Source organism: Lonchura striata, chromosome 1, assembly GCF_050655825.1.
Source record: "Lonchura striata isolate lonStrDom1 chromosome 1, ASM5065582v1, whole genome shotgun sequence".
In the NCBI taxonomy this organism is placed as follows: domain Eukaryota; kingdom Metazoa; phylum Chordata; class Aves; order Passeriformes; family Estrildidae; genus Lonchura; species Lonchura striata.
Window position 1 is genome coordinate 69,733,060 of NC_140703.1, and position 24,971 is coordinate 69,758,030.

At 46.1% G+C, this 24,971-nt stretch overlaps 1 protein-coding gene across 8 annotated transcripts in view; it reads right to left on the bottom strand.

Moving 5' to 3' along the window:
• Nucleotides 1–943: 943 nt before the first annotated feature.
• The window catches only part of LOC110476751 (uncharacterized), a 76,833-nt gene continuing 52,805 nt past the window's right edge, over nt 944–24,971 (bottom strand). For 4 of the 8 annotated variants that reach the window (XR_014955513.1, XR_014955506.1, XM_085579879.1 and 1 more), the window contains 2 exons: nt 19,124–19,277; nt 944–3,870 (listed from right to left, as the gene is read on the bottom strand). Coding sequence is in view for 3 of the 8 variants with exons in the window: in XM_085579886.1 (XP_085436012.1) it covers nt 3,814–3,870; nt 19,124–19,277 (211 nt within the window). In the remaining 5 variants the exon portion in view is untranslated. The other 4 variants (XR_014955502.1, XR_014955504.1, XM_085579873.1 and 1 more) reach the window with 2 other exon arrangements.

A 24,971-nucleotide genomic window follows, 5' to 3' on the forward strand; every position in this document is an offset into this window, starting at 1 on the left:
CCACTCCAAGATTACTTGGTCAGAGATCAGTTACTGCTGACACTTCAGCTTGAACCTGCCTCCCCCTTGATCTTTAAAAGTGGATTCTTGCTGTAGAAGAGGGATAATGAGCAGTGAAATTACGACTCTTAAGGTGATGGTTCCCTACAGGGGAACTGACAGCATTGACATCACTGTCAAAAAGCATCTAGGGCTTTAACCTTCACATAAATGTTTGCTGTAGAGGTAAAGGCTTTTCCTTTCCTAAACAACAAAAAAAAATTATTTCTCTGGAGAGAATTTGAATGTTAATATGTGGGAGTTATGATACCTTGAATGCCAAATTAAGCCAGACTGATTTTTATGGTTGTTTATCTCAAGTTGGTCCTGAAAGGAGCTGCAGTTGCAGCCACCTAGATATGCTCTGTAATTTTAAGCTGGTTTAACTAAATGTATGGACAGTGTTCATCCCTTCTGCTGAGCTTTCAGTGATCACACCAGCTCTAGCAAAAAGCTGAGCTTATTTAACAAAATGTTTCTGTCCAGGCAAACACACCCCTGGAAACGTGAACTAAGGGGTGTGAAGTGGCTGATTTCTGCAGCTTAATTAGGGCACTGCTGACACAGCCTCTTTACAGCTGCTTTTATCAGTGTAACCAGCCCATCCTGAAAGAAAAGACTGAGTAACAACTGGGTCTAGGCTTGCTGGAAAGTGGGAAGATGGATTTGAGTAACTCCTCCAGAAGAGGAGCCAGGTGGACTGCAGCCACAGCATTAGGTTCTCTGGATGGGGGACAAGCCGAGCTTGGAAAAAACCTCTCCTAATTCTTGCTAGCCTAAGGGTTAGACCTGCTAGTTAGAATAAACATTCCCAGCTATGCCTGACAGGAGATTAAAGGAATAAAGACAATGTGCTGTGTTGGGTTATAATGAGTTATTCAATACAGAGTCTGTAAGCGAGACATGGCAAAATACAAAGATAGTGTTTAATACAAGAGACGATTAATTTTCACCGTTTCCAGGCTGTGCCAGTGGCAGCTGACCAGCTACAGGCTTGTAGGACTCAAATGTACCAATCATCTTATTAGTAACAGTAAAATGCCAAATATTTTCAAGCATTCCTCCATTATATTCTTTAGCTTACAAATCTGTACTTCTCTGCAGATCACATCTTTTTGGGGCACTTTAGCAGAAAATAACTGACATTTATTTTCCTTTGGCAGGCTGCAGCAGATATTATTTTAGCACATGAAATACATTCAGAGACATTTTACAAATGTGCTAAGTCCAATGGAGTGCCTAAATGTGGATGTGTATTGATAAACTTTTTCCCAGACTTAGCTACTGGATTGCACTCTACATCTGAAAACCACTTTGAGGTGGTCTTTATTTAGCCTAGTATAGATCCACTTTAACACCAACCTTTATTTCAAAACAATGTACTTGCAGGCAAGCTGTCAGACTATTCCAATGTTTGAGTAAGAAAAAGCAGGAAAAGTAAATCTCCAAATTTTTTATCATTTTGCTGAAGTTGTCTTGTATTTTTATTTTGTAAATGTTGTGTGTGCCCTGGCTTTTCTTTTGACAGTACTTCAAGCTGAAAAACAAAGATGGATTTTTTTTTTTTTCCCCAGTGAATTTATTATGAAGAATGAAGGTCAGATTCCTCTTACGGCTGCTTTGTGCTGTTGAAAAATACAGTGTGGCTTCTGCTTCAAGAGCACCTAATTTTGAAATCCATCTTGCTTGAAAGCAATTGCTATTAGAGGTGACCCACAAGAGAGACAAGCCTTCCCTTTTGCCACTCTGTGATGGAATAAAAGACTTGAGTGATAAATTAGCTTAGTCTACCTGTTTGCCACATCAGAAGCTCAAGCCTTCCCTGCAGCAGGAGTGCTGGAGATCAAGCTAGGCAGCAAGAGGGAGAGCAGCATGGAGCAAGAAGGACAGACAGGCAAATGTGGTTTTTTTTTAACTACACCTTTTAAAACCTTGCGTCTATTGTTAAAAAGTGTTTTGACTTAAATGGCGGTCATTTGGCACAGAGGAAGTTTATCCACGTGCTTCCAGCAACCTTTCACCTATTAAGGCAGCAAAAGCTCAATTCATGTATTTCTGACCTCCCAAAAGTTCCTCAGTAAAAACAGGAAGGACCAAGCACTACAGCTTGAATGCCTGGAAAGGACCCATCTCCCTGCACATCTTAGAGCAGCAAGAGGTCACCATGTAAATGCTTTTTCCAAGAAGCCATTCAAAAAATCAGGCTTACAGAGGGAAAACCGAGGACATGTGCTGCTGTGTTTGGCAGGGGCATTTGTAACCAAGGATAAAAACAGTTTTGAAGAAATGTCTGGGATGACATCCCTGACCTCCTGCTCCTTCCCAAAGTGAAATGTAAGAAAACAATGAAAATAATATCTTTATGGGAAAAATTCCCCCTTGCCAAAATGCTGGGGTTGACCACACTTTTCCTCATCCCATCCCAGGGGAAAATGCGCATCCCCGAAACACTGCAGCAGCACTACAGAGGGCAACTGGGGGGGGTCAGTCCCAGCAGCCCTCTCCTTGCTGCAGCTCATTCCTGGTGTTGGGGAGATACTGGGTGTGAAAACTCCTGGGCAGAACACCAGGTCATGCCAGGGCTGGGTGCCTCATGCCTGGCTTTGAAACGCAGAGCAGAGGGAGCACGGGGTAGTGGGCTGCAAGTAGGTATAGCAGGAACCAGCCCCCTGAAAACTCAACCAGGCAGCTGAAAGTAAAATCAAGGTGCTCTTTAAAACAACTCTCAAATTTGTGGTGGTGATTCCTCGAAGCGAGAACTTTCTTGCAAGACGTGCGCTGGTAAATGATTGAATAACAGTGACTCATGTTTTATTATCAGACTTCACTGTAGCGGCGCTTATGCTCGCTTCAGATTTGTTGACACACATTTCTCCTGACGCCTGCCAATAAGGAAGATGCTGTGAAGCAGCACTGTAATGTAAAACTGGTACAGGAAAATGTGAGGGCTGATCACAGCCTGAGCCCCTTGGCACCAGAGCAGCTTTTGGGAAGAGAGGGATTGGTTTTGCAGTACCAGCAACCGATGGAAAGTGCTGGTGAATTTCTGCTCCAGGGTGCTGAGAGGCTCAGCACCCACATGGGTTGTTGGGTCATTTCGCAGGACCTTAGAACCTGCCTGAGACTGATGTCTGGTCCCAGAGTCACAACCTGGAGTGTTTAAGTGCCTCCTAGTGAGGCTGACAGTGAACGAAACCCCTCCTTGCACCAGTCCTACCATATCTGAATCTCCTTCCAACACTGTTTCCTTTGAGGTGGAAGAAGGAAGTGATCTATTTTTGGGGAGCATTCACACCAGATGTTTGGTGATGGCAACACTGTCTCTATCACTGCATGCTCTGCTTCCGCACAGGAGCCCCCAGGCTCTGCCTCCCTGCCTCTGCCGCCGGTGACCCTGTCCCTTCCTCCTGCCCTGCCTGACCTCCACTGCTGGCAGCCCTGCTCCAGGAAGAAGGAGTGAATTCACCTCCCCAGCTGCTGGAGGCTGGATCTGCAGCTTTCAGGTAGGACAGGAGCATTTTCCTGCTGCTCCACCACTCCCAAGCAATCAGTCCTGTGGGGCTAGGGGCGCTCAGGGGGATACCCCCAATACCAGGAGCAGCACTTGTCTTCTACAGACCCATGGCACAGAGGGATAAACCATAATGTTGCTGCTGTCACAGAGTGCAACATTCTCGGGATGTGCTGCTGCCTGGAATCGATGTTCCTGGTCTGCTGGCCACTCGTCTTTGAGTCCCCTGTTCCTTCTGACGTGGGTTTTGCTTTCCATCTGAATCATTCAGCATGACTTTGGAGCACAATGGAGCTGTGATTTTTTTCGAAGCCGCCAGCCTGCAGGAAACAGAAGGTCTCTGAATAAAAGGGAGGCTCTTGTTACAACTTCCCTCTTATTTACTGTTCCCAGTAGCAGAGAAGTAAAAAGACAATGAATGAAATGGAGGATTAATCACGCGTAGCACTGAAATATAAACAAGGAGACAGTGCGTTCCAGAGCAGTGGCTTGTGCCCACAGTGTGCAGAAATCTCTCATCACTGAGACCTCCTGGATTTCATGAAAAAGGCCAAAAGGCAGAGGAGGCTCCACAGGTGGTTTTTCAAAGGTAAACTTGCAAACTGGGTATTTTCCATGGACTTTTCTCTGTTCAGTGCTCTCAAAACTTGAGTTCAAGTTGATAACCCCTGTGCTTAATCACTAGTTCATGACTTTTGCAGAGGTAACTCCCTATTTGCCTATTTTTCTGCATTTATTTTAAACCAGTAAAATTTCAGGACAACTCCTTTGTCCTACAGAAGATGTTTAAAAATGCTTCAGAGAGAACCTACTGTGCTGCACAGTGTGTAGCTCTGCTCCTAAAAGGGGTTTGTGGTCATTAGCTTTGCTCCCTTTTCCACTTGCTTGGGTTGGTATCCAAACACCAAAGGATTACTAATCATGTTCCTTATTTATTTTCTAAATCAGAGATTTACCTGTATTTGATTTCCAGCTATAGATTTTGAGCATTCACACCGGCCTTTGCAAAGGTGTTGATCTCAAGTTAATTGGTTATAAATTAACCTTGGGAGGCTGTTTGTGTGAAGCAGATTATGTGCACGCAGCTTTGTGAAGGTTGTTAGTGAAGCAAACTGTAGGAAAGAAAGGCGGAAACAGGGATGCATGACACAATTCAAATTGCCTGAAATGCCTGTAACAAACAGTTGGTTTGTGCGTCTGTCAGGTAAGTACTGTTGATTTTTTTGGCACTGGGATGATGCATTTAATGTCAGGGTTGAGGCGAAGTGGAGTGCATAATTATAAAACTGATAGGGAAGCTGCTCCCCATCCTTATTCAAAAGCTCCAACAAACCTCTTAACTGTTCATTTTACAGTTCTCTTTAGAAAACATGCAAGAAAAACCTCAGGAAAGTTTATTTGGGCCACCTGCAATAATAAAATTGAAGTGATCCAAGCCTGAAAATAACACCGTGCGTCTCCAAGTGAGTATAAAAAACCAGAGCATGGGATATATTTAAGCTAAAAACCAAAACCAACCCATGCTGCTTAACTAATCCTTGCTGTAACCTTCTGCCCAGACTTTGCCGGGGACTGGGAGCCAGGGGCAGGCCCTAGGAAGGCAGGAGCCCTGCCAAAGGCTCCTCCTGGCCTCTCCCTGCCCTCCTGGGGGCTTTCCAGGTTGCACTTTGTTTCACTTTCTCTTTCTGCTGTGCAGGGCTGTGCTGGAAGGGTTGCAACATCCTCTATCAATTATTTACACTATTTGCATGGAAATCATAACAAAATACATATTTTTTAATATTTGGATTAATTTTTTTAATACTACTAAAGCTGTGCTGGTGTTGCATTAAACTAGTTGGTGATACTCTTTTAAATGTCCTTTCTAAAGACTTTTTAGAATTGCATTAACCTCTCAGCTGCAGCTTCCCTGTTTACACACAGCAAAAGGCACTGCCAGCCTGAACCTGCCAGGTCAGGAGCAGAAGGGTGACCCCTGCAGCTCCCACCACCCTGATCCCTTGGCACCTGCAGCCTCTAGCTGACTTGATTTGCCAGTGGTTCCGTGGTTGGGAAGAGGAGGTGGGAAGAGCTGCCTGGAGTCTTTGGTCATGGTGTGAGTGCTTCCCAGACAGGTGCTTGCTTCTTTGGTACCTATTTTAGGGTAATTAATAATAGAGAACTCCTGTGCAACCCAAATTTAGACACTCTTTGGAAATCCAGAAAAAAATATTCTGGGAAGAGTTTGTGGGGTTTTTTTCCTTCTACCCACTACAGAAGATGTTTGAGGATCTCAAGTCAGGATGGGGGTTTGCCACTGTGGGCTGCTTGGTCCCCACTCTGGTTGCAACCTCCAGGTTTGGCAGCTCTACCATTTCCCTGGGAAGCCTGTCCCAATGCTTGACAAAATGCTAATAAGTGTTTTGCTGGTTTTTTTTCTCTTTCCCCAAAACTTTCAAGTTTCAGCACACTACTAGCAGAAATTTGATGAATCTTCATGATAAGAAGATTCCCAAAATTTACAGGGCTTTGCTGGCTTTTGGTCTTGGTTTTGACTACTCCAGCAAGTCACTTGGCATTTTATAAAATTGTCATTCTACAGCATAATGAAAGAAATCGATTATATATAGTTTCAAGGTCTGAGGGTCTGTCCCTGCCAGGGTTCTCACAGGCTTTACTCTCTCTCTCAAGGCTTCTGGGTGCAGGACCCGTGGCCAGGAGCCTTAAACCTCAACCCTCAAAGTTAAGGGGAATTTCTAAAAGGGAAGGTGTGTTCTCCGTGTCTCACCCAGCCAGGGTGAGAGGGAGCACAGGGAGAGGGGCGCAGGGTCCTGCCCCCTGCCCCAGAACCCTGTGCCTAAATCCTTTGGTGTCCCCTGGGGTGCTGCAAGTAATAGGAGCTGCACGAGGTGGTGACAAGTCCCCAGCATTCCGGGTATTTGATCCGAGGAAATCACCAGCCAGCCAGGAAATGTCAAGGTTACGTCACATGCATAATCTTTTAAAGCCCCGAAAAGGAGCTTGTTAAAATGTGTCTCTGCAGTGTGATCCCAGTTCCTTTCATTTTGCTTTGCTCTTCCACTTTATGGGAACAGGCAGGCAAATCCTCCTCCTACATATCACTTTACTTTTCCCTCCCTTTGACTTACAGCACTGTTGTTTGCCATGGCCTTGCCACTCACTGGGCTGGAGGAGCAAGTCCTTACTTTGCTGGGCCCCCAAGGGAAGATGTTGGTGTTGCCCAGGGCCTGTGGGGATACAGCTACAGCCCAGCTTGTCTGCACTGGGAAAGAAGGGAGAGGATGTGAGAGTGGAGCTGCCATCCCTTCCCCTGTGTTTGCTCATGTTCCGGGTGGGCGCCCTGGGCAGCCCAACAGTGCTGCAGGGAGGTGCCAAAATTTCACAGAGCAAAACTGCACCTCGTTATTCCACTGATCCTGTAAAACTATTAAGGAGCATCCAGCAGAGTATGTGACACACACATGTTTAATTTCTTTTACAGTTTCTGTTTTGATAGATGCTCAATGTGTTTTTATAAAACAAAGATTTATTGGAACCTGGAATTTTATGACTTTAAGGTTTGCTTGAGTCCAGACTGTGAGTTTCTCCTTTTGGAAGAAGAAAAGGTTTAAAAGAGCCCATCTGCCTGTGGCACTTATGAAACCCTAGGCCAAGGATGACACCTTTTCCCGTAACTTCTACTATAATGTCAAACAAAAATTTACCATCAAATATTATGCCTTCCATATGCAATGCCCTGCTGTAGATTTAGATCACAGCAATCGTGTTGGGCTTCTCTCTTTCAAGTTTTTATCTGTGCCATAAGGAAGTCAGGACTCAGTGTAGGGTCCAAGGAGGAGCAGCAAGGCAGGAAAAACCCGAACCATACATAATTAATGACAATGTGCCTTCACTTGTGCTCTTGATTTTTCTTGTAAAAGCACAGCAATGCCCTTGCTGCCTGCAAGGCTGAGGAAAGCAGTGTATTTTTAAAACACAGTCCCAGTGTTAGACAGCTCCAAGTGCTCTGGTAGGAAACAACCAGCATCCAAGGAAGCAGAACCCGAGTCCAGCTCTCTGGTTACCACGACATAAGTAAACAAACAAGTTTATCACAAGTAATGAGGGCATTGTGCCAGTTTCAGTTAAAATAATGAAATAAATAAAAAAGAAATCAACCCCAAACCAACAAATCATTACGGCATGAGAAAAGTCCTGAATGAAATTGATTGTTCGTGCCAACACCAGAAATATATCTTGTCATAAACTCAGGCCTCCACATCTGCTTCAGCACTAGTGGATTCTTTATAAACAGCCTCTTTAATTTTATCTAACAGCCTGTTAGCAGACATGGAGTCCAAAAATACATCTCCTTTTCTTCCTCGCACTATCCTGAGCTTGGCAGGGCACCAAACATGAGGTTCAGCTTGTAATTCAAAAAAGCCCTTCTTTAAGTATTGACTGAGCTTGATTTAATAAAAATCCTGTCCAGCTTCCTCCAGGCAGCCCTAATGGGATGCAGAGCCCAGCGCTTCTCAGGGGCTGCTCCAGACCTGCTGTGTGTTGGCCAGTGAGATTTTTTTGTAGTGAAACAATATTGCTCTGTGGTGGAGTTGGGGAACTGACTGGTGTTCTCCAGAATGTCTCCCCTGAGGGGTGCACAGCTTCACTTTCAGCTATGCCACCCTCTGAAAATGGAAGTGAGCAGACAGCACCATAAAAACAGAGCAGGGGATGTCCTGGTGCTCCTGGTAGCTGCGGGGATGCTCCAGTGCTGCTGGTACCCCCCTCTCACTGGCCCTGCCTTCCCCAGAGGAAGGAGAGAAAAGCGTCTAAGACCCTAAAGTGACTTCCAACCCCTGAGTTCTCCTGGGGGGAGATCTATCCATTGTGTCCCCAGTGTGGCACTGCCAAGCACTTGTAGGTGCTCCTGAAGGAAAGATTGGGTATTCACTGAAATAGAAGGGGTGTTGCACTGGGGTGGTTCCCAGAGGGTAGCCCTGACACCAGAGGCTTCCTGACGCTGATATTCCCAAGCCCAACACTGATTTTCTGGCTGCTGATTGCCTGGGAAAGCTGGAAGGTACATTGGCTGACTTTTAATGCCAGGACAAGAGTGGCTGATGTCACCTTAGAAGATGAAACACATTCCTGCTGTGAGGACTGCACCAAATTACAGGCCCAGATTTCCCAAGAAATTAGTGTGAGAAACACTGCACAACACCACTGTACACATTCACTGTAACACAGGAACTCATTAGCTGCATAGTTGAAAATGTTAATAATTATCCCATTTGACAAACCAAGGTATGTATTTCAAACCTCAAAGTTTGCTGTGCTAAAGAAATATTAATGGCCTGCCATGCCATTATGTCTGGGGGGAAAGGATGTTTTGTAATTTCTCCTCATGGCTCAGTTGTCTATTTAAATTACTTGGAAACTAAACCAGCAGCAAACATAACCACTGCTGTTGAGAGGTGTGGTTAACAATAAGTAGATTTTATTTAGCATTACATCAAAGGATGAAATTGAGTAAAATAAAGGAAAGGGAAGTTTCTTGAGTGGTCAGTGAGCCAGACATGGAGGAGGATCAACAGAAATCCTGCAGAGCCAATCCCATCACTTGGTCATGCTGACAGAGGCAAATAGTTGAACAGCACAGATGTTAACAAAAGGGAACTATAACATTTGGCAAAGTGCACTGCAAGTCTGTGTGATGGAGGGGCTCTGTTGACTGGTGTGGGGGATGCTGGTGGCACCCTGGGGTTTTTCATCACCTCCTGGGAGGGATTTTCTGACCAGTCCTTGTGGTTGTGCCAGGGAGGCTTGAGAGCCTTGCGCTGCTTGGCTGCCAATTCTCAGCAGCACGTGACCCAATAATAGGGAGGGATCCAGGATTTGCTGAGGGGTTGTGGTTCCTCCAGTCAGGTGCCAAATTTCACTTTACAAAGAGCACAAGCATTTATCCAGTGGTACCTTACTGATCTGAGCATGGCTGATGTCTTTCAGCTGAATATCAGCTGAATTTCAGCTGAATATTAAAGAGAAACAGATCAAAGGCAGACGACTGAACAGGAAAAGTGGGTTTAGCTGCCCAGCTGTGAGCTGCAGTGCCCTAATCCTTCCCCTTATGTGCTACAACAGGATGCAATTCAATCCTAAATTACTGAAAATCTTGATGTTTTGTAAATCACATATCAGAAGGTATTTTATTTATACAAGCATCTACTCATTAGCAGTATCAAAATCTTGGCAATACTGTGCACGCTCTGCAGGAGTTCTTGTCAGAGCTACATTTCACAACTCAGATAGCCCCAGCTGAGAGGTACACATACACATCCTGGCATCTCTTTTTTTGTCCAGACCTATGACTGGTGGGGTCAAATGGTAAAGCCACTTCTGAGCGAAGAGGTCTAGAGGGATATGGTGAGCAGGGGAGCAAGATGTGGGCAAGCACAGCACCTCTACTCAGGTGGTGGCTCTGCCACGTTTAGAGACTTCCCAAAGCTGGCTTGATGGACCTCTGGGAAATCAAATCCCTCTCCAAAGTCCCTTCAGCCTTGCTTACTCTCCCTGGAGCTTGCAGGTAGTGACAGTCAGGCTCCAAGCATTCTGTGACAGTTGCTCCTAAAAGCTTCTAAAATCTTTCTCCCAGTGAAGGCTGGAGGAGCTGATGCTGCACTAGGAAGGAGGAAAAATAGGAGGCTAGAAAGGGTCACACCAAGGCTGCAATTTCCAATTAAGTGTGAAGGAACTGGATGCCTTAACACCCTCCAACTTAAACACATAGCCTTGGCTGTTAATGGAGTGTGCCATAAAACTGCATTTTCTTTACCTATTCAAGAAGAATTAGAGGTAGAGACCTCTTAATGTTAAGCAGGAGAAAACTTTTTGGCTGTGAAGGCTGTTCTTCCACGCAGGAAAGTTGCTGGCAGAAAATGACAGCTTGTGGACACACAGAGTCAAGAGTGGCTGCAACAGCAAAGAAGTGGAAGAAGGGAAACAGCCTCAGATGAAAATGAGACCATAAATAGAGAAATAAACAGTCTGAGGTGTCCATACATTTCATGGACTCACTTCCCTCCTTTTCTAGCATTCTGCTGAGCACTATAGCAATATTCAAGCCATTATTACATTACAAGTCTTTCAGCTTTTCTGCCTGAAAAAATAGTCATCACTTGTAAATTGAAGGCATCACTCTCTTATCTGGTCTGCAGCCAGAAGGGCTGGAAGCAATAGAAGAAGTGTGAACTTTTTCCTTCATCTCAGAGAACATTAACTTCAAAGCCAAGCCATAAACTTTCAGATGTAATGACTATTTGTCCAAAAGAGAAACACATCAGCTTGATCAATGAGTGAAAGGTATAAAACACAGAGGTTACATTTGCTAAACACTTGGGAAAAATGTGTGGTTATGCTTGGGTGTGTGGAGGGGGGAGTTATTACTGAGTTATTAGGACAGGCAGGCCCAAGGGACAGTGTGAGGATTGTTGTGGGTGTTTGTAGGTCCAGCACCGAGTGGTTTCTGTCCCAGAGGAGGCTGGGCTGCCATGTCAGAGCACATTCCAGCACACCCTTGAGTGCAGACCCTCATCACTGAGTGGGGATCGTCACTCTGCTTTTCCAATAAACTGGGGGAGAAAACATCTCTCCTTTCAGCTGCTCAAACAAAGCATTCAGGACCACCAGCACTTCCTTCTGTGTCCTTGCTCCAGCTGTGTGAATGCTGACTGGAGAAAAACCCCCTATGGGTGCATTGCCTTGTCCCCTGAGCATGGCTGAGCTCCAGGGCACAGGGTCCAGCACAGCCAGGCAGGTGTGCTCAGAGATTTCAGATACCTTTGGTAAGGCTCCCCACATCCTTCTTCCTATTTTTTAAACATACTTTTCATTTTTCTGATGAAAGCCCCATGGAAATAGAGAGTAACAATGGGGTTTTTTCCCATGGCTTTCGTATGAGAAATTTAGAGGGATGAAAATTTATATTATGTGACTTTTTTTCTGAGGATAACCATTGCCCTTCCTGATAATATCCCTTCTCCCCTCACCCATTAGGGCTTCCAGGAGTATGGACCCCATCTTCTCCATGGGCAGTGGGTGTGTGTGTGATCCTTGTGCATGGTACACAGTGTTCAGAGAGGGCACTTTGGTTAATCAACTCTTTGGTGAAAGTGTTTTTAGAAGGCGTAATTGGGAGGACTTGCTGCTGGGCACCAGCTTCTGTTTGATGGGGCTGGGGAATGAGGTCCAGACCTGTGTGATTCCTGTCTGAGGACGGAGAGGAGGAAGTGCTGGAGTATGAAGAGGGATTTTGAAAGGCCTGTAACATCTTCTGCCAACATCTTTTTTGGATCAGCACTGCGTGAACAAGTGAGAGCCTGGAAGGGCTGTGTCATCTTTGAGGACAGCTGGGCTTGCTGGGGGCAGCTCCATTTGGGATGGGAGGCAGAGGGTTGCTGCCACTGCTGGGGGTTGCTGGCTCCACAGGCTTCTCATCCTGCTTTCCCCTGTGCTGTGCTTGTCTGTCCCCTAACTCCTCTGTATGGTGCCAGAATGCCTCTATAGGGAACCAGAGAGCAAACCTGAGCCCTTCTTGCTCACCACACATTTTTGTGTCCCCAAATCCCTGTTAGAGTGAATGGAGCTGGTGGGATCTACTCAGGTTCCTCACTATACAGGTGGTGTTGGGAGGAGATGGTGGCTTAGCTCTTGAAATTTCTACCTGCCCCTAGATGTGCTCTGGCCTCCAGAAGGTGAGTTATCCTCTCCATGCTGTCCCCTCTACCCTCCTGAATTCCAAACTGAGCTCCTCCCAGCATCCTGGGGAACAAGGCATGGGAATAGCCATGAAATGCTGGAGCTGGGGGTGTTGGTGGAGGTTGAGATGACATTCTGGAAATGTAAAGAACAACTGCATGCTGAATCCATCTGGTCACCCTCCTCCTTGTGGCATATCACCTGCCCACCTTGGTCCCAGTGGAGACTCCAGATATAAGGGCAGGTAAATAGAGGTGGGGCAAGAGGAGCAACAGGAGGGCAGTTAAGTCATTTGTTTTAAGGGGCAGCTGGCTTTACTCAGGTAAAACCAGTGCAATGCCAGCAGGCTCCACATTCAGCAGCTCCCCAAAGGTATTAGTGAAGCAGTGTTCAGCCTCCCTTGCAACACCTCTGCTTGAGGGAGGCAGCTGGATGCTGGGCTCCTTTTCCACTGTGGAGCTGTACCTGTGCTTTGTAGGTGTGTTGTGTATTTAGGTCTGGTCTTGGCAAAGGGATTCACTGGAGCAATCCCTTTTATGTGCCTGGAGTCCCATTTTCTACCTTCACTGGATCATGTCCTGGGCTTCAAAGCACATGGGGAGCAGCGACCTGTTTTATTGCATGGTCATAAAGCAGATGACTTCTCTGCTCCTGAATATGAATAATAAATAGTATGTATGAATAATAAATAGTAGTGATATTGTTATATTTTTACATGGAGGCCTGCCAGAGGCTGTTTTTGAGTATGAGATTAGAGATTTAGTCTGAGAAAAAGGAAGCAGAAAACAAGAATCCTGACAGGGTTTTACCTGGCTGTGCAGCTGTGCTCAGAGAGGTGCCCTGCAGATCAAAGGGAACCCGCTCCCGTTCTCCCCAGGTGCTGCAATGCTTCCCCTATTAGAGCAGATATTGGATATCAGGCAGCAGTGCTATGAACAGCACAAATGTGCACTTTGCTCTCCAGAGGTTATGGCAGCCAGAAGGATGCCAGATTAGATTTAGGAAATCACATATGGATGTATTGCCTTCTTCAGCCTTGCACCATTCCCTAAAATCCTCCGCTGCTCTGGAGGAAGACAGAAAGCATGGCTGTGGACAATCACAGCTGTAGAAGCATAATTGCAATTGCTGTCTCAGAGCTGCTTAGTGCTTCTGATAATCCTCGGGACCTGCAGTGAGTTACTACTGGATGAAGGGAGAGCACTTTGGGGCAGGGATACAGCACAGGGACAAGTCCACAGAAGTACTGAAAAAAATCCCACCTCTAGTTTACATTTCACTGAGGGGAAAGATGCTCTGAGGCAGCACCAGCACAAATTCAGACTGAAGCCCAGACTTCCCTCTGTGGGACTCCAGGTTCTTGGAGAGTGTCTCTGACACCAAGCCCTATACCATGTCTTCCCCCCGAAGGCTGAGATGTGATCATAGCTCATCTCTCAACCCAGTCACTAGCCAGAGCTACAGCTCCAGTCCACTGGCAGCAAATCCCACCAGTTCACCTCATATATTCACAGGGGTGTTTAGCTTCTGGGGAGGTAAACAAGAAGGTGACAGGAGTGAAGTCTCATTTCAGTGTTGGCATCTCCTCCTTTCTTTCAGTGCTTCAGCAAAACCTCCCTCCCATACACTGTGTAACAGATGGTACATCTGTTTCTATTTCTAGGGTGATCTCACTAATCACTTTTTAAGAATCCAGCATCCAGGGTTAATCAACATGAGCTGAATTGCAGTAAAGGTTCCTACAGCAGTGGAAAAATCCTGTGTAACTCCCTTTCCTCAAGTTATCCTCTTGGATAGTGGGGTTTATCCTCTGCCTGAATTCTGCCCAAATCCTCATGATCCCTGCAAAGCCAAGACCTCTTTCCAAAGAGCTTCTGCCTCTCGGGGCCTTTGTCTATTTGACTAGGCAGATCTTCCAATAGTTGATTTTCTGTCTGGCATTCAAACTAAAAGCTAAAAAAGCATGATACAGGTTAACCCCAAAACCCTCATGGGAATGGAAAGGGAGATTCCCAGGAAACTTTGTCCTCAGCCACAAGGCCTATGAAGAGAAGCTATCACCCACTGCAATCAACTGCCTACAGCTTCAGAGCACTCAGGACGCAAGTTCAAACCCCTTCTGTTTCTCATATGGAAAATATTTTAAAAAAGGTTTCCTGGAAGCAATATCACACCAGTGTGCCAGGCAGCACCAGAGGCACATGGAGATGGAGCACAGAGAGGCAGGAGACTGGCTGTGCCTACACTGATCAGCACAAAGGCCAGGGCAGAGAGAGTGGCACCCCTGGGCTCACAGGCACTGTGCCTAGAGCTTATTTACCTTGTGTGATCCAAGTGATCCAAACTTGGAGTGATGCAAACCAAAGCTTCAGAGTTAGCAGAGAGCCCAGCAGACAATGAGCACAAATCCAGGGCTGGAGTTCAACTCTTCTTTGCAGGTGATGTAGCTATGCCTGTCACATGTGCCTACAATGTCAGAAACAACTCCCCACTTGACTATGGGTCCTCATCCTTTATTGTTCCCATGGTGTTGGTCAGCACACACCTATGCTGTCCTCTGGACAAGCAGCTCCCTCAGGCCACCAAGCAGTGCTGCTCTGGGCATGGATACTCCTCGGACGATTTGCAAGAGCCACATGAACAAGCTCTGTCTCATTTCCCTCAGGATGTTCCTACAGCATGGTCCCACCAGACTTTCCATCCCCCAGCTCTCCTGAATGCTCTCATGCCTCAGTCCAGGTCATGCTACACATCCTATGGAATTTAGCACTGGTGAGCTATAGCATCATCTTCCTGGGTATAAAAAAACTTACAAAAATACTTGTTTGCTCTTAGGCCCATAGGCACAACACACAGGGCCAAGCTAAGCTGGAGTCAAGTGCCATGCTATGCTGTCAAATTCAACCTCTTTTTTGTTGGCTGGCCCCGAGCAGCCAACGCTGCTCTGAAACAACTGCTCTTGTCCACTACCTACCAGATCCCAGGCCTGTTCTTTGGGGCAGGCAGTTTAGTCCTGCTGGTATTCCTGTTCCATCTGGTCTAATAAACAGTGTAAATAATTCTACCCTGAGCAAGAGGATTAGGCGAGCCCCGTTGCAGGCTGTCCCTGTGGTTTGGCCACGCTCTGAAGACACAGCATGTCGGGTAAATCCTCACTCCAGCTGAGGTTTCCTTTTGAGATCAGCTTAAAAAAAAAATAAAAAGAACCTCAAACCAACAAAGCAAGCCATTTTTATGTTTCTAATTTTTGGGGCTAATTCTGATGAATGGTTGCACACCAATTGGCAGATAGCTTCAGTCAACCAGAAATGGTGCTTTTCGGTGAGTAAGCTGTACTTCAGACATCATTGCCTCTACTTGTACCCCTTTCCCACTGCCACAGGAGAGGGAAGGGATACTGCAGATACTGCTTCATGTGTGATCCTTGCTGCCCTGGCTCTAATATAGCCGCCAAATGGTCTCACCCTCTGCCTGCTCTTCTGCTTGGAGACATTACGGACCTTCAGCAGTTACCATCTCTCACACTCTGAGCAGCTTCCTCCTCAGCTGCACCTCTCCCACTGCTGTCAGAATGGCCATGGCAAGTCTGTCAAGATTTGCTCACTTAATTTCCGTATTGAGGATTTTTTAGCTACTGTCATTGGTGTTTCTATGTCCTCCTTTCAGGACACACATCTTAATGAGCCCATAAGGTTATGCTATCTGTTAGAATGTAAACACCTTCTTAGGGACAGGTACACACACAACAATGGTAATGTTTGTTACCAGGACATGGCAGTGGGGCTCCACAGGTGGCATAGAATGGCCACAATCACAGCATCATAGAATGGCTTGAGTTGGAAGGGATCCTAAAGATCATTTGGTTCCAATCATGGGCATGGATGCCAGCCACTAGATCAGGCTGCTCATAGACCTGGGGTGTCCTCTGAGGACAAACCACGTGGGCCTGTTTTTTTGGCACCTCCATCACCATTCACACCAGCATCTCCCAGAACCCACTGTAGCCACAACAACCTGGTTAAAGGGTGGCTGGGGCACTTGTAGGGTGAACACAGCCAATGGGGCAGCCTCATGTTTATGGGGGTGCTTCTTTTAAAGCTGATTTATTTTAGTAGGACTTCTACAGAGTGTAGCTGGCAGTGGTGGCCAGCAGATATGGCAGTGTCCAGACTTTGGTTAGAAAATGACAAGGAAACTCTGGGGCTGACAGCAGCCACCTGGAACCCCTTGGGGACCACCTGGTTAACCCTGCTTTGGCTGACCTTGCTCAAGTAGAGGACTTGGCCTAGGTGATCTCCAGAGGTGCCTTTCAACCTCAGCCTTTCAGTGAGACTTATTTAAACCTCTGACATAAAGCACAGATTGGATATTCAGGTGTATATATTCCAGTATTCCATAAATTCTCAACTCAGTACAGGAAATTTGGCTTTCAAGTCCAACAGCACACCGAATCTTTACCAGGCTGTAAGGCCAGAGTTTAATGAGAGTTTTAACAACTTAACAAAGCAGGGAAGTACAAACATGCCATGCAAGTCAGATGTTTCTATGCAATAACCATATGATCCAAAGTCTCTCAAACAAAACCATTTGCTGTCAAGACAGAGTGGAGCCAAATCAGTGTGATTCAAGGTTTTGGAGTCAATTTTGTAAAATGTCAGAAGGAGTTACTTAGTGCCACCCAGTGTTGGCAGCTAGAAAAAGGAAGGTTAAATATGGTTACAACTGGGTGTAGCCCAGTGAAACAGGAAAAAAAAAAACAGCTCTTGCTTTCTGTATCAGGGGTGAGTAATGCCACAGAAGCTGGGTAGCACCAGTATTCAGGGCTAGGTGTCCCAGAGCTGAAATGAAGTTTTGCCATCTTGTTAAAAAAAACAAAAAACAAACAAACAAACAAAAAAAACCCAAAACAAACCAAAAACCTCTGCTTTTTATATTCACTTTTCAAAGCAGGTAATCAGTTTGAAAAGCAGATGGTCTCTTTTGTCACAAAAGAGACCATCTTGTCACAAGACCCACTCCCCTAGTCTGACATCTGTCTAGTAAGAAAGTTGCAGTGACTTTTCTGGTCAGATGTTGAGGAATTTAGATGAGACACAACTATATAAAATGTGTCTCTTTCCTAGAATAAATAGAATACAGTTAAACACAACTCTTTTCCCTCTTCCTGCCTTTGCCTTAGGTGCTGCATATGACTTGTCTTTTCCATGAAGCCTTTAAAATTACACAGGATCTCATGTATATCAGGCTACATAGTCTCCCAGTTATGATCTTTGGATGGCTGAAGAATTACATGTCTGCTTTTGCCCTTCAGTGGAGTGCAGAAAATCACAGAATGGTTTGGGTTGGGAGGAGCTTTAAAGACCATCCAGTTCCAACTTTCCTGCCATGAGCAGGGACACCTTCCACTAGACCAGATTGCTTGAAGCTCAATCCAACCTTGCCTGGAACAATTCTATATAAAGTTAGAGTGTCATGGTCATGGATGTGGAAAGTGAGATTTGAACAAGCATTCCCATCCTCATCACAGCCCCATCCCAGGAGAGCTTGGGCCTGGCCAAAATAGGATGGAGGAGATCTGGAGCCAAGAATCCAAGCGGGAAAGAGAGGAAGGGGAAAGCAAGGCTCGAAGATGCCCCAAAACCACCAGTTGCTGGCAGGGTGAGGGCATCCCAGGGTTGTGGCTTCACCTGTGGTGGCAAAGAAACCCTCCTTCTACCATTTTGGGCTCCTTCACTCTGCTCTGAAGTATTCTCACTGCCCAGAGGGAAAATTAAGACAACAGAAGTTTGAGTGGTTCTCTGCTGGTTCTTTATTTCATCCCTAGAAGATGAGGGCCAAGGAGAGGCTGACACAGGAGTTTATTTCAGATTGATACAACAAAAAAACAACAGTCAAGTGAAGCGTGGTTGCTCTCTGAAACAACCTCACTTGCATGAGCTGCCACACTGGTGATCCATGCTTTTGGGTATGAGGACAGCCATTTTTACTTTTTTCTCCTACTCATGGAGCCATCTATCTCCCAGTCACACAGCCTATCCATTGGATTTGTGCTTGCTGACAAGTCTCCTTTCTCACTTACCTTTCAGCGTCTGCTGGGAAACAGGCCAAGCACTATGGCCACAAGTCACAAGCCAAAAACTCTTATTCTGGGGCCAACACACTCGGGGTGTTTTTTCCTTTTCTCACCAGTCCCACAAGGCTCCTGGAAGACCTGGGTGCTGGGCTAGCTGCTAGCTCTGCTGGCTTTTGCTGGAAGACCTCCACAATCACTAATTGCATCTGCATTTCTCACCAGGGCCCTACATGTCCTAAGTGCTCTCCATGCTCTCCACAGCTATGAGAAGCTCAGTCTTCCTCCCACAGAGCTCACAGTTAAAAACCCAAGGTGGGAAGTCACTAATTCCTGTGATGGCTGCTCAGCCTTTGCCTCAGGAATTCATCAAAAAGAGAATTTTCTCTAAGAGGGCCACAGGACACAGTGTGCACAGAAAAAGTTGGTAGAGGAAGGAAACCAGAAAAATACAGCATTCTTGAAAAAAAAAAATACTAGAAAAAGAGTATCTGTGTGTGTTCCTTCAGTTAGGAAGGTTTACAAAGTAGCTTCACAATGAGAAGCAGTGCTTGCTCCAGAGGTTTTACAGTCCCAGCAATCAGAATGAAATAGCAGGAAGGGTAAAGGCAGAAGCAGGAGACCTGTGCTTCCCTGCCTTACACTGAGCAACTGTGCTCAGTTTGCAGGTCCAAGGCATTTTTAAGCCTATAAATAAACTGGGGACGTTAATGAAGCCATTAATCTCCGCTGGCCGCCGTCCCAGCTATTTTCAGTGGCGAGGTTACCTTGCCTCTCCCGGCAGAAGCAGGTCCCGAGGGGCTCGGGACGGATGCCGTGTGCCCGGGGCCGCCCTGGGCGGGAGGACACCGGACACTGCCACCGTCCTTGGCAGCCCACCGGGAGGAGGTGTCCCGAGCGCCAGCCCTCCTGGCTCCCAGCCTGCAGGGAAACACGAAAACAGACGTCAGATAATAAACAACGAGAAAAAGCAGAATGCTGCCGGCTGCAGAGGGAGGCTGGTGACTGCTCCCGCCTGCAGCCCTTGCAGCAGAAATGCCTTCTTCATCTCGTACAAGGAGATAGCCGCGATGGAGACCTTCTGCTCCTCTGGAGCCTCTGGGAGCCTGCTCCCCACCCCTGCCTTTCCAAGGACAGCAAGTGCAGAGCTCGGAGCTACAGAGTGGAGGGGGAGCCTGGGAGGGGCAGGCCAGGGCACCCCTGGGTCTAGGGCAGGAATGGCTGGGATGCAGGTCCCTGCGAGAACGAGGTCTGCCCTGAGACAGCTTCCTGCCCCTCACACCCACAGTCAGCGCTTCCGTCACAGGCAGAGGGGGAGAAGAGCTCCCTTTCTTTTCCACCCAGGAGGAGCAGGAATGTCATGCACTTGGATGGTAAAAGCTGCTTTTTCTCCTTCCTGCTGTGAGGAGACAAGCCCCGGGACAGCATCTGCTCGGGAAAAGAGCAGCCCAGCATTTGCCCTCAGCGCTCAGTTGGCACCCAAAGCTGGTTTGCCTGTGGGCAGTGTAGCCCTGAGGTTCATCTTACAAAGGTACCTCTTATAAATGCTTGCATTACCTTACAAAGTCTACCATGCTTTTGTTTATTTTACTATTTCTTTTACAATATGCCAGGAAGAAATTTATTCCTAGCAGTAAATGAGGCTCACGCTCACTGAAAACTGGTGCCTTTGTAAACCACATCTACATGTTGCTTTCCTTTTACCTGCCCCTTAGGTATCCAAGGTGGTCAGATACCACCACAGAGGGTTAGAGAAATTAATATTTCTGTACCACCAGAAAACATTGGCTAATTACCTCAAGATGTTGACACATTTGCCAATAATATTACAAAATAATTGTTCACACACTGGTCCCAGGTGACATTTGGCTACTGTACCTATTAGGACTTATTCTCCCAAAGCATTCAGTGGCACAGGAATTTTCCCCAATTTTCTCAGAAAATACACACTGTTTTCTGTTCTTTGTGTTGCTTAGTAATGTTTCCTGAATTCTTAATATCTATAGTGGTCTGACTGCCAGTTGCTCATAATGTACCATCTAGAAAGATTTAAGAAATTTCTCTTAAATGTTTTTCTTACCTTCTTACAATGATATTTTGGGGCCAGAAGCAGCAATTTCTCTGTGGAAGACCCACTCCACTTGATGTGGCTTGCAGCTCACAAACAACACAACCTATTCACTCTCAGGAACAGCTAAGAAATGCATTTCATTTACTTGAGTTTTGCTATTGCTGTGTCTCAGTTATATCCAATGGACAATCTGAAGGTGCTACTTATGCTACAGCTTCCCTGCTGCCCTTCTGTCTGGCATCTTTTAGGGATCATGAGGGTATGACCATTTGAAGATCCCTGGAGGCCTGGATTCATGGCAAAGTTTAGTTCTGCCTACAGCCACTTTGGCAAGCACCTGGATCCTGCACTGTGCACTGGCTCTGTGAAATGGGGCTATGGACTCCCATGTCAGTGGCAATCTGAGACACCTACCCCAGTGACAACTGATAGGAAATTTCTTTCCTACTTTAATGAGTCTATGCAATGTTAAACCGTGTTTTGCAAAGCTGTCACAAAGGCTCCAGACTGATCCCTACTGCCTGTAAATGGCACTTTGGGTAGCACATCAGCCCCACCGCCCTCTTGAGATGTTGCTCTTCCAAATCTGCTGATGAAGGGCATCAGGGAACAGGCACTGCAGGGATTTTTTGGCTCCACAGAGGTGTCTGTTCATCACACCCCCAGCAGCTTTGGCAGACTTGGTGCAGTTGTTATTAACTCCTAACCTCTACTTCTGGACTTTTCTGGGTAGTTGCTAAGATGAGAATTTTCTTTATCAATGGAATTTCATCAGTTGGGTTTGCTTGCTATCCACTAGCTTGTCAAATTCAGAGATACAGCCATCTAAATCTTATTGGTATAAACTGCAGCACCATCACTCTCAGGAGGAAAGTGGCAGGGAAAATATCCCCTCAAAGGTATTCTGTGTCTGGAGAAACTACATGCCCAATAAGAAACCAGCTTAGAATAGCAATCTCACAAAAGACACACAGAGATACTCCAGATAGACTTAATGTTCACCTTGACAAAGTCACCAGCTTGTCAAGCAAAGAAGTCATTATAGCCAGAGTGGTCACTGAAGGTAACTAATACTCTCCACCTGCAGCATCAGTCAAATAAGGATTTAAAATATTACAGGAGAGGAGATCTGAAACATGAAAACAGCAGCATGTCACAGCCAAAAATGGAAAATAAATGCCAGAAATGTTTCATATTGATGCAAATAAATAACAACCTCAAATGGTTTGGGCTTGTTTCATATGGTAAAGATACAGGCTAGCGTGGTCTTAGGCTAGTAATTTGCTTTCCCTAGAACAAAACAAAAGGCATCAGTTTGTCTTGGCTATGAAAATGTCCTTGTCAGATGTCAACTGAGATCTCTCTGGGCAGGTCACCTACCACCTCCCAGCTTCAGAGACCCATAAACCACTACCCCCCAAACACAATACATATGTGTATCCTGAGCAGTTATCCCTTCTCTTTCCTGAGCTGCCTAAGTTGTCTGAGTTGTCTATGTCTGGAAAATCCTGCTAGAGAAAAATTTTACTGCTAGGAGTAATGACAATGGAAGACATCCCCCCGAGCCCCCATAGGGTTATATTAAAAGTGCCTTTAATGGCATACCGGTACAATAATTCCTTCTTGCTGACCCTGCTGCTCACCCACCCCAGAGCAGGGCTCCTGTAGGCACAGCCCTTCCTGGCACCAAGAGGGAAATGCTGAGGATCAGCACCCAGAATTACCCAGTCATAAATAAAATCCTTGTTGCTGCTTAGAAATAATCACCAGATAAAGAAAAGACCTGACTGACAGAATTCCCCGCTTGGCATACCAATGATGAGGTGATGCACTACAACTCAGAGGTAGGAGAGAGCAGCTAGAGCAGGAGTGGGCATTGCTGCCAGAGATTAGCTTCAAACTAAAGCCAGTGTTCCCACATTTCCACAAAGATGGAGGGAAGTTTGACAGTGTCTCAGATGGGCAATCGCTGGAGTGAGGTGGAGGTGACCCCTGCACCAAGGCTTGAGTGGACCATACATACATAACCTCTGACTGACAGCACTGTTGTCTCCAGGGGGGCCTGAGGACTCACATCTATCTGCAGATTTAGGAGAAAAGTAGTGATTTATCCAATCAGTCATAGAAATGTGATTATCCATTCACTCATGGAAATATGAAAATCTGTCTTGTTAATGTGGACAATTAACTCTTATAATTTGCCTGGGGAAAAGGGTCCTGATGCCTTTCCTCTGGAATGCTCAGGTATGTAGCAGTGGAAGCCTATTGTTGTCTTCTGTAGGACCAGGACAATGCTGTGCTGGCAGGCAAGAAAATTATGTGGCTCCTCTGGACCTAAGTGATCACCGAGCAGGACACAAGAACACTGGAAATGGCCCCAGCTACGCAAACATGATATTCCATCGTGCCGCTGAGGCAGCAGAGTCTCATCCTGCTGCTGCTCTGAGTGGGTTGCATTCACTGGTTTGTGTTTCTCAGAGTGCTGTGAGATTCAATCTCTAATTAGGTCCCTGTAGTGGTGAGATTGCTTCCTTTATAATCACTCAGTGGGAACTGGTACTTTATCCTCTGTACTCAAATTTTTATGTCTTTCACCCACATTTTGTCTCCAATACCCAGAGTCCCCAGTCCACTGGATGACAGCTGCAAAAGCCTCTGACATTCACTTTAAGGACGAATCTTTTCAGCTGCTTCACATTTCCTTTTGACAAGCTCTTCCAGTGATATTTACTGCAACTAATGAATTAACTCACAGCTGGACCACTTGCTAGCCTTTTCACTCCAGAGCTGTTTTAAATCTTGATTAGCTGTTATGATTTGTAAATCTCACAGAACTGCTAAGTCCAAGCTTTCCTGTCACACACTGTGATCAGGAGACTGTTCCCAGTCATGCAGAGCAACAGTACACAGGCATTAGGCATTCAGGGGGATTCTACCTCTGCAGCAGGTAGCAAAACAATGTATTATCCACAGGAAATAGTTCAATTCACAGGGAAAGTTATTTGGATAACTTGTAGTGTGTCAGTTTTGCATGGCCTGGTTTTTGGCAGCAGGGGAGCGACAGAGGTGGCTTCTGTGAGAAGCTGCTGAAAGCTTCCACCACGTCCAGTAGAGCCAATGACTGATGGCTCTGAAGATGGACATGCTGCTGGCCAAGCCTGGGCCAATTAGGAAGGTTGGTAACGCCTCTGTGATAACAGATTTAAGAAGAATATCAAACCAAAGTGAGGTGTGTGCGCAGTGTTAATTCCAGCTAGAGAAGAGGAGGAGGTGAGAACATGTGAGGGAAACAACATGGAGACACCACAGTCAGTGGAGAAGGAGGGGCAGTAAGGAAGGCATGGTGAGGCAGCTGTTCCTCTGTAGCCCATGGGGATCCCCGGGGGATGCAGAGATCCACCTGCAGCCCATGGGGTAGGTGCCCATGCTGGAATGGGTGGATGACTGGAGGAGGCTGTGATCCAGTGGGAGACCAGTGGAGGGAGGTGGTCCTTGCTTCCAGGCTGGTGCAGCCTGTCCTTGGAGGAGTGCACCCCATGGAAGTGTGACCCACACTGGAGCAGTTTTGGGAGGACTGGGTGCCTGTGGGAGGGACTCACGGTGCAGCAGTTTTGGGAGAACTGCTGCTCATGAGATTGGAAACACACTGGAGAAGTAGATGGAGAACTGTCTCCCATGGGAAGGGACCCCATGGCATAGCAGGGAAAGGACTCCTCTCCCTGAGCAGTGTAAGAAAATCTCAGGTGGTGAACTGATCAAAGCCCCATGCTCTGTCTCCCTGCACTGTGAAGGAGGGAGGAGCTTGGGGGAAGAGAAGGTGTTTAAAGAGCTTATTTTACTTCTCATTATCCTCCTTTGTTAATAATAAATTTGCTTTGCACTTCCAAGCTGAGTCTGTTTTGCCCTTGGGGTGTTTTCTCCTGGTCCTTATCTCAACTCATGAAGCCTCCATTAGTCTCTCTTCTGCCCAGCTGTGGCAGGGGAGGATGAGTGACCAGCTTTTGTGGGTGCCTGGTATTTGGGCACTGTCAAACCATGACAGTTTTTGGTGGAGAATGCAGACACTGACAAGGACTTTGAGATAAAGATATTAATTGGGAGAAATATCAGGCAAAACACTTATTAAACCATGTTATCAAGTGGAATGATAGTGGGGAATTTGTATTGTAATTGTATGGAAGGATTTAGGCATGGATTTTGTGTAGTTTGTCCATTTTTGTTTTGTATTGTGATGATCTTATTTTTGGATCTGGTGTGGGGAACGTTTTTTCTTTTCTTTCTCTTTAGTTTAGTTGTTTTTGCTGTTCTAAGATTGCATGTTGAATGCAGACAATTTTTTTACTGCAGACTTCCATGGTCGTTGCCAATCCTTATATAAGCTGTCTGATACTGTTAATATTATTAGCCAATACTGCTATTATTCTATGGAATTCATGGAATTTGTCATTATCCTGGTGCAAGAAAAAAAACCTTTAGGTGAGGAGCTATTAAAATCTGCCCTGAGGCATCCAGTTCCTGGTCGGAAGGGTGTGTGGAGGGATTTG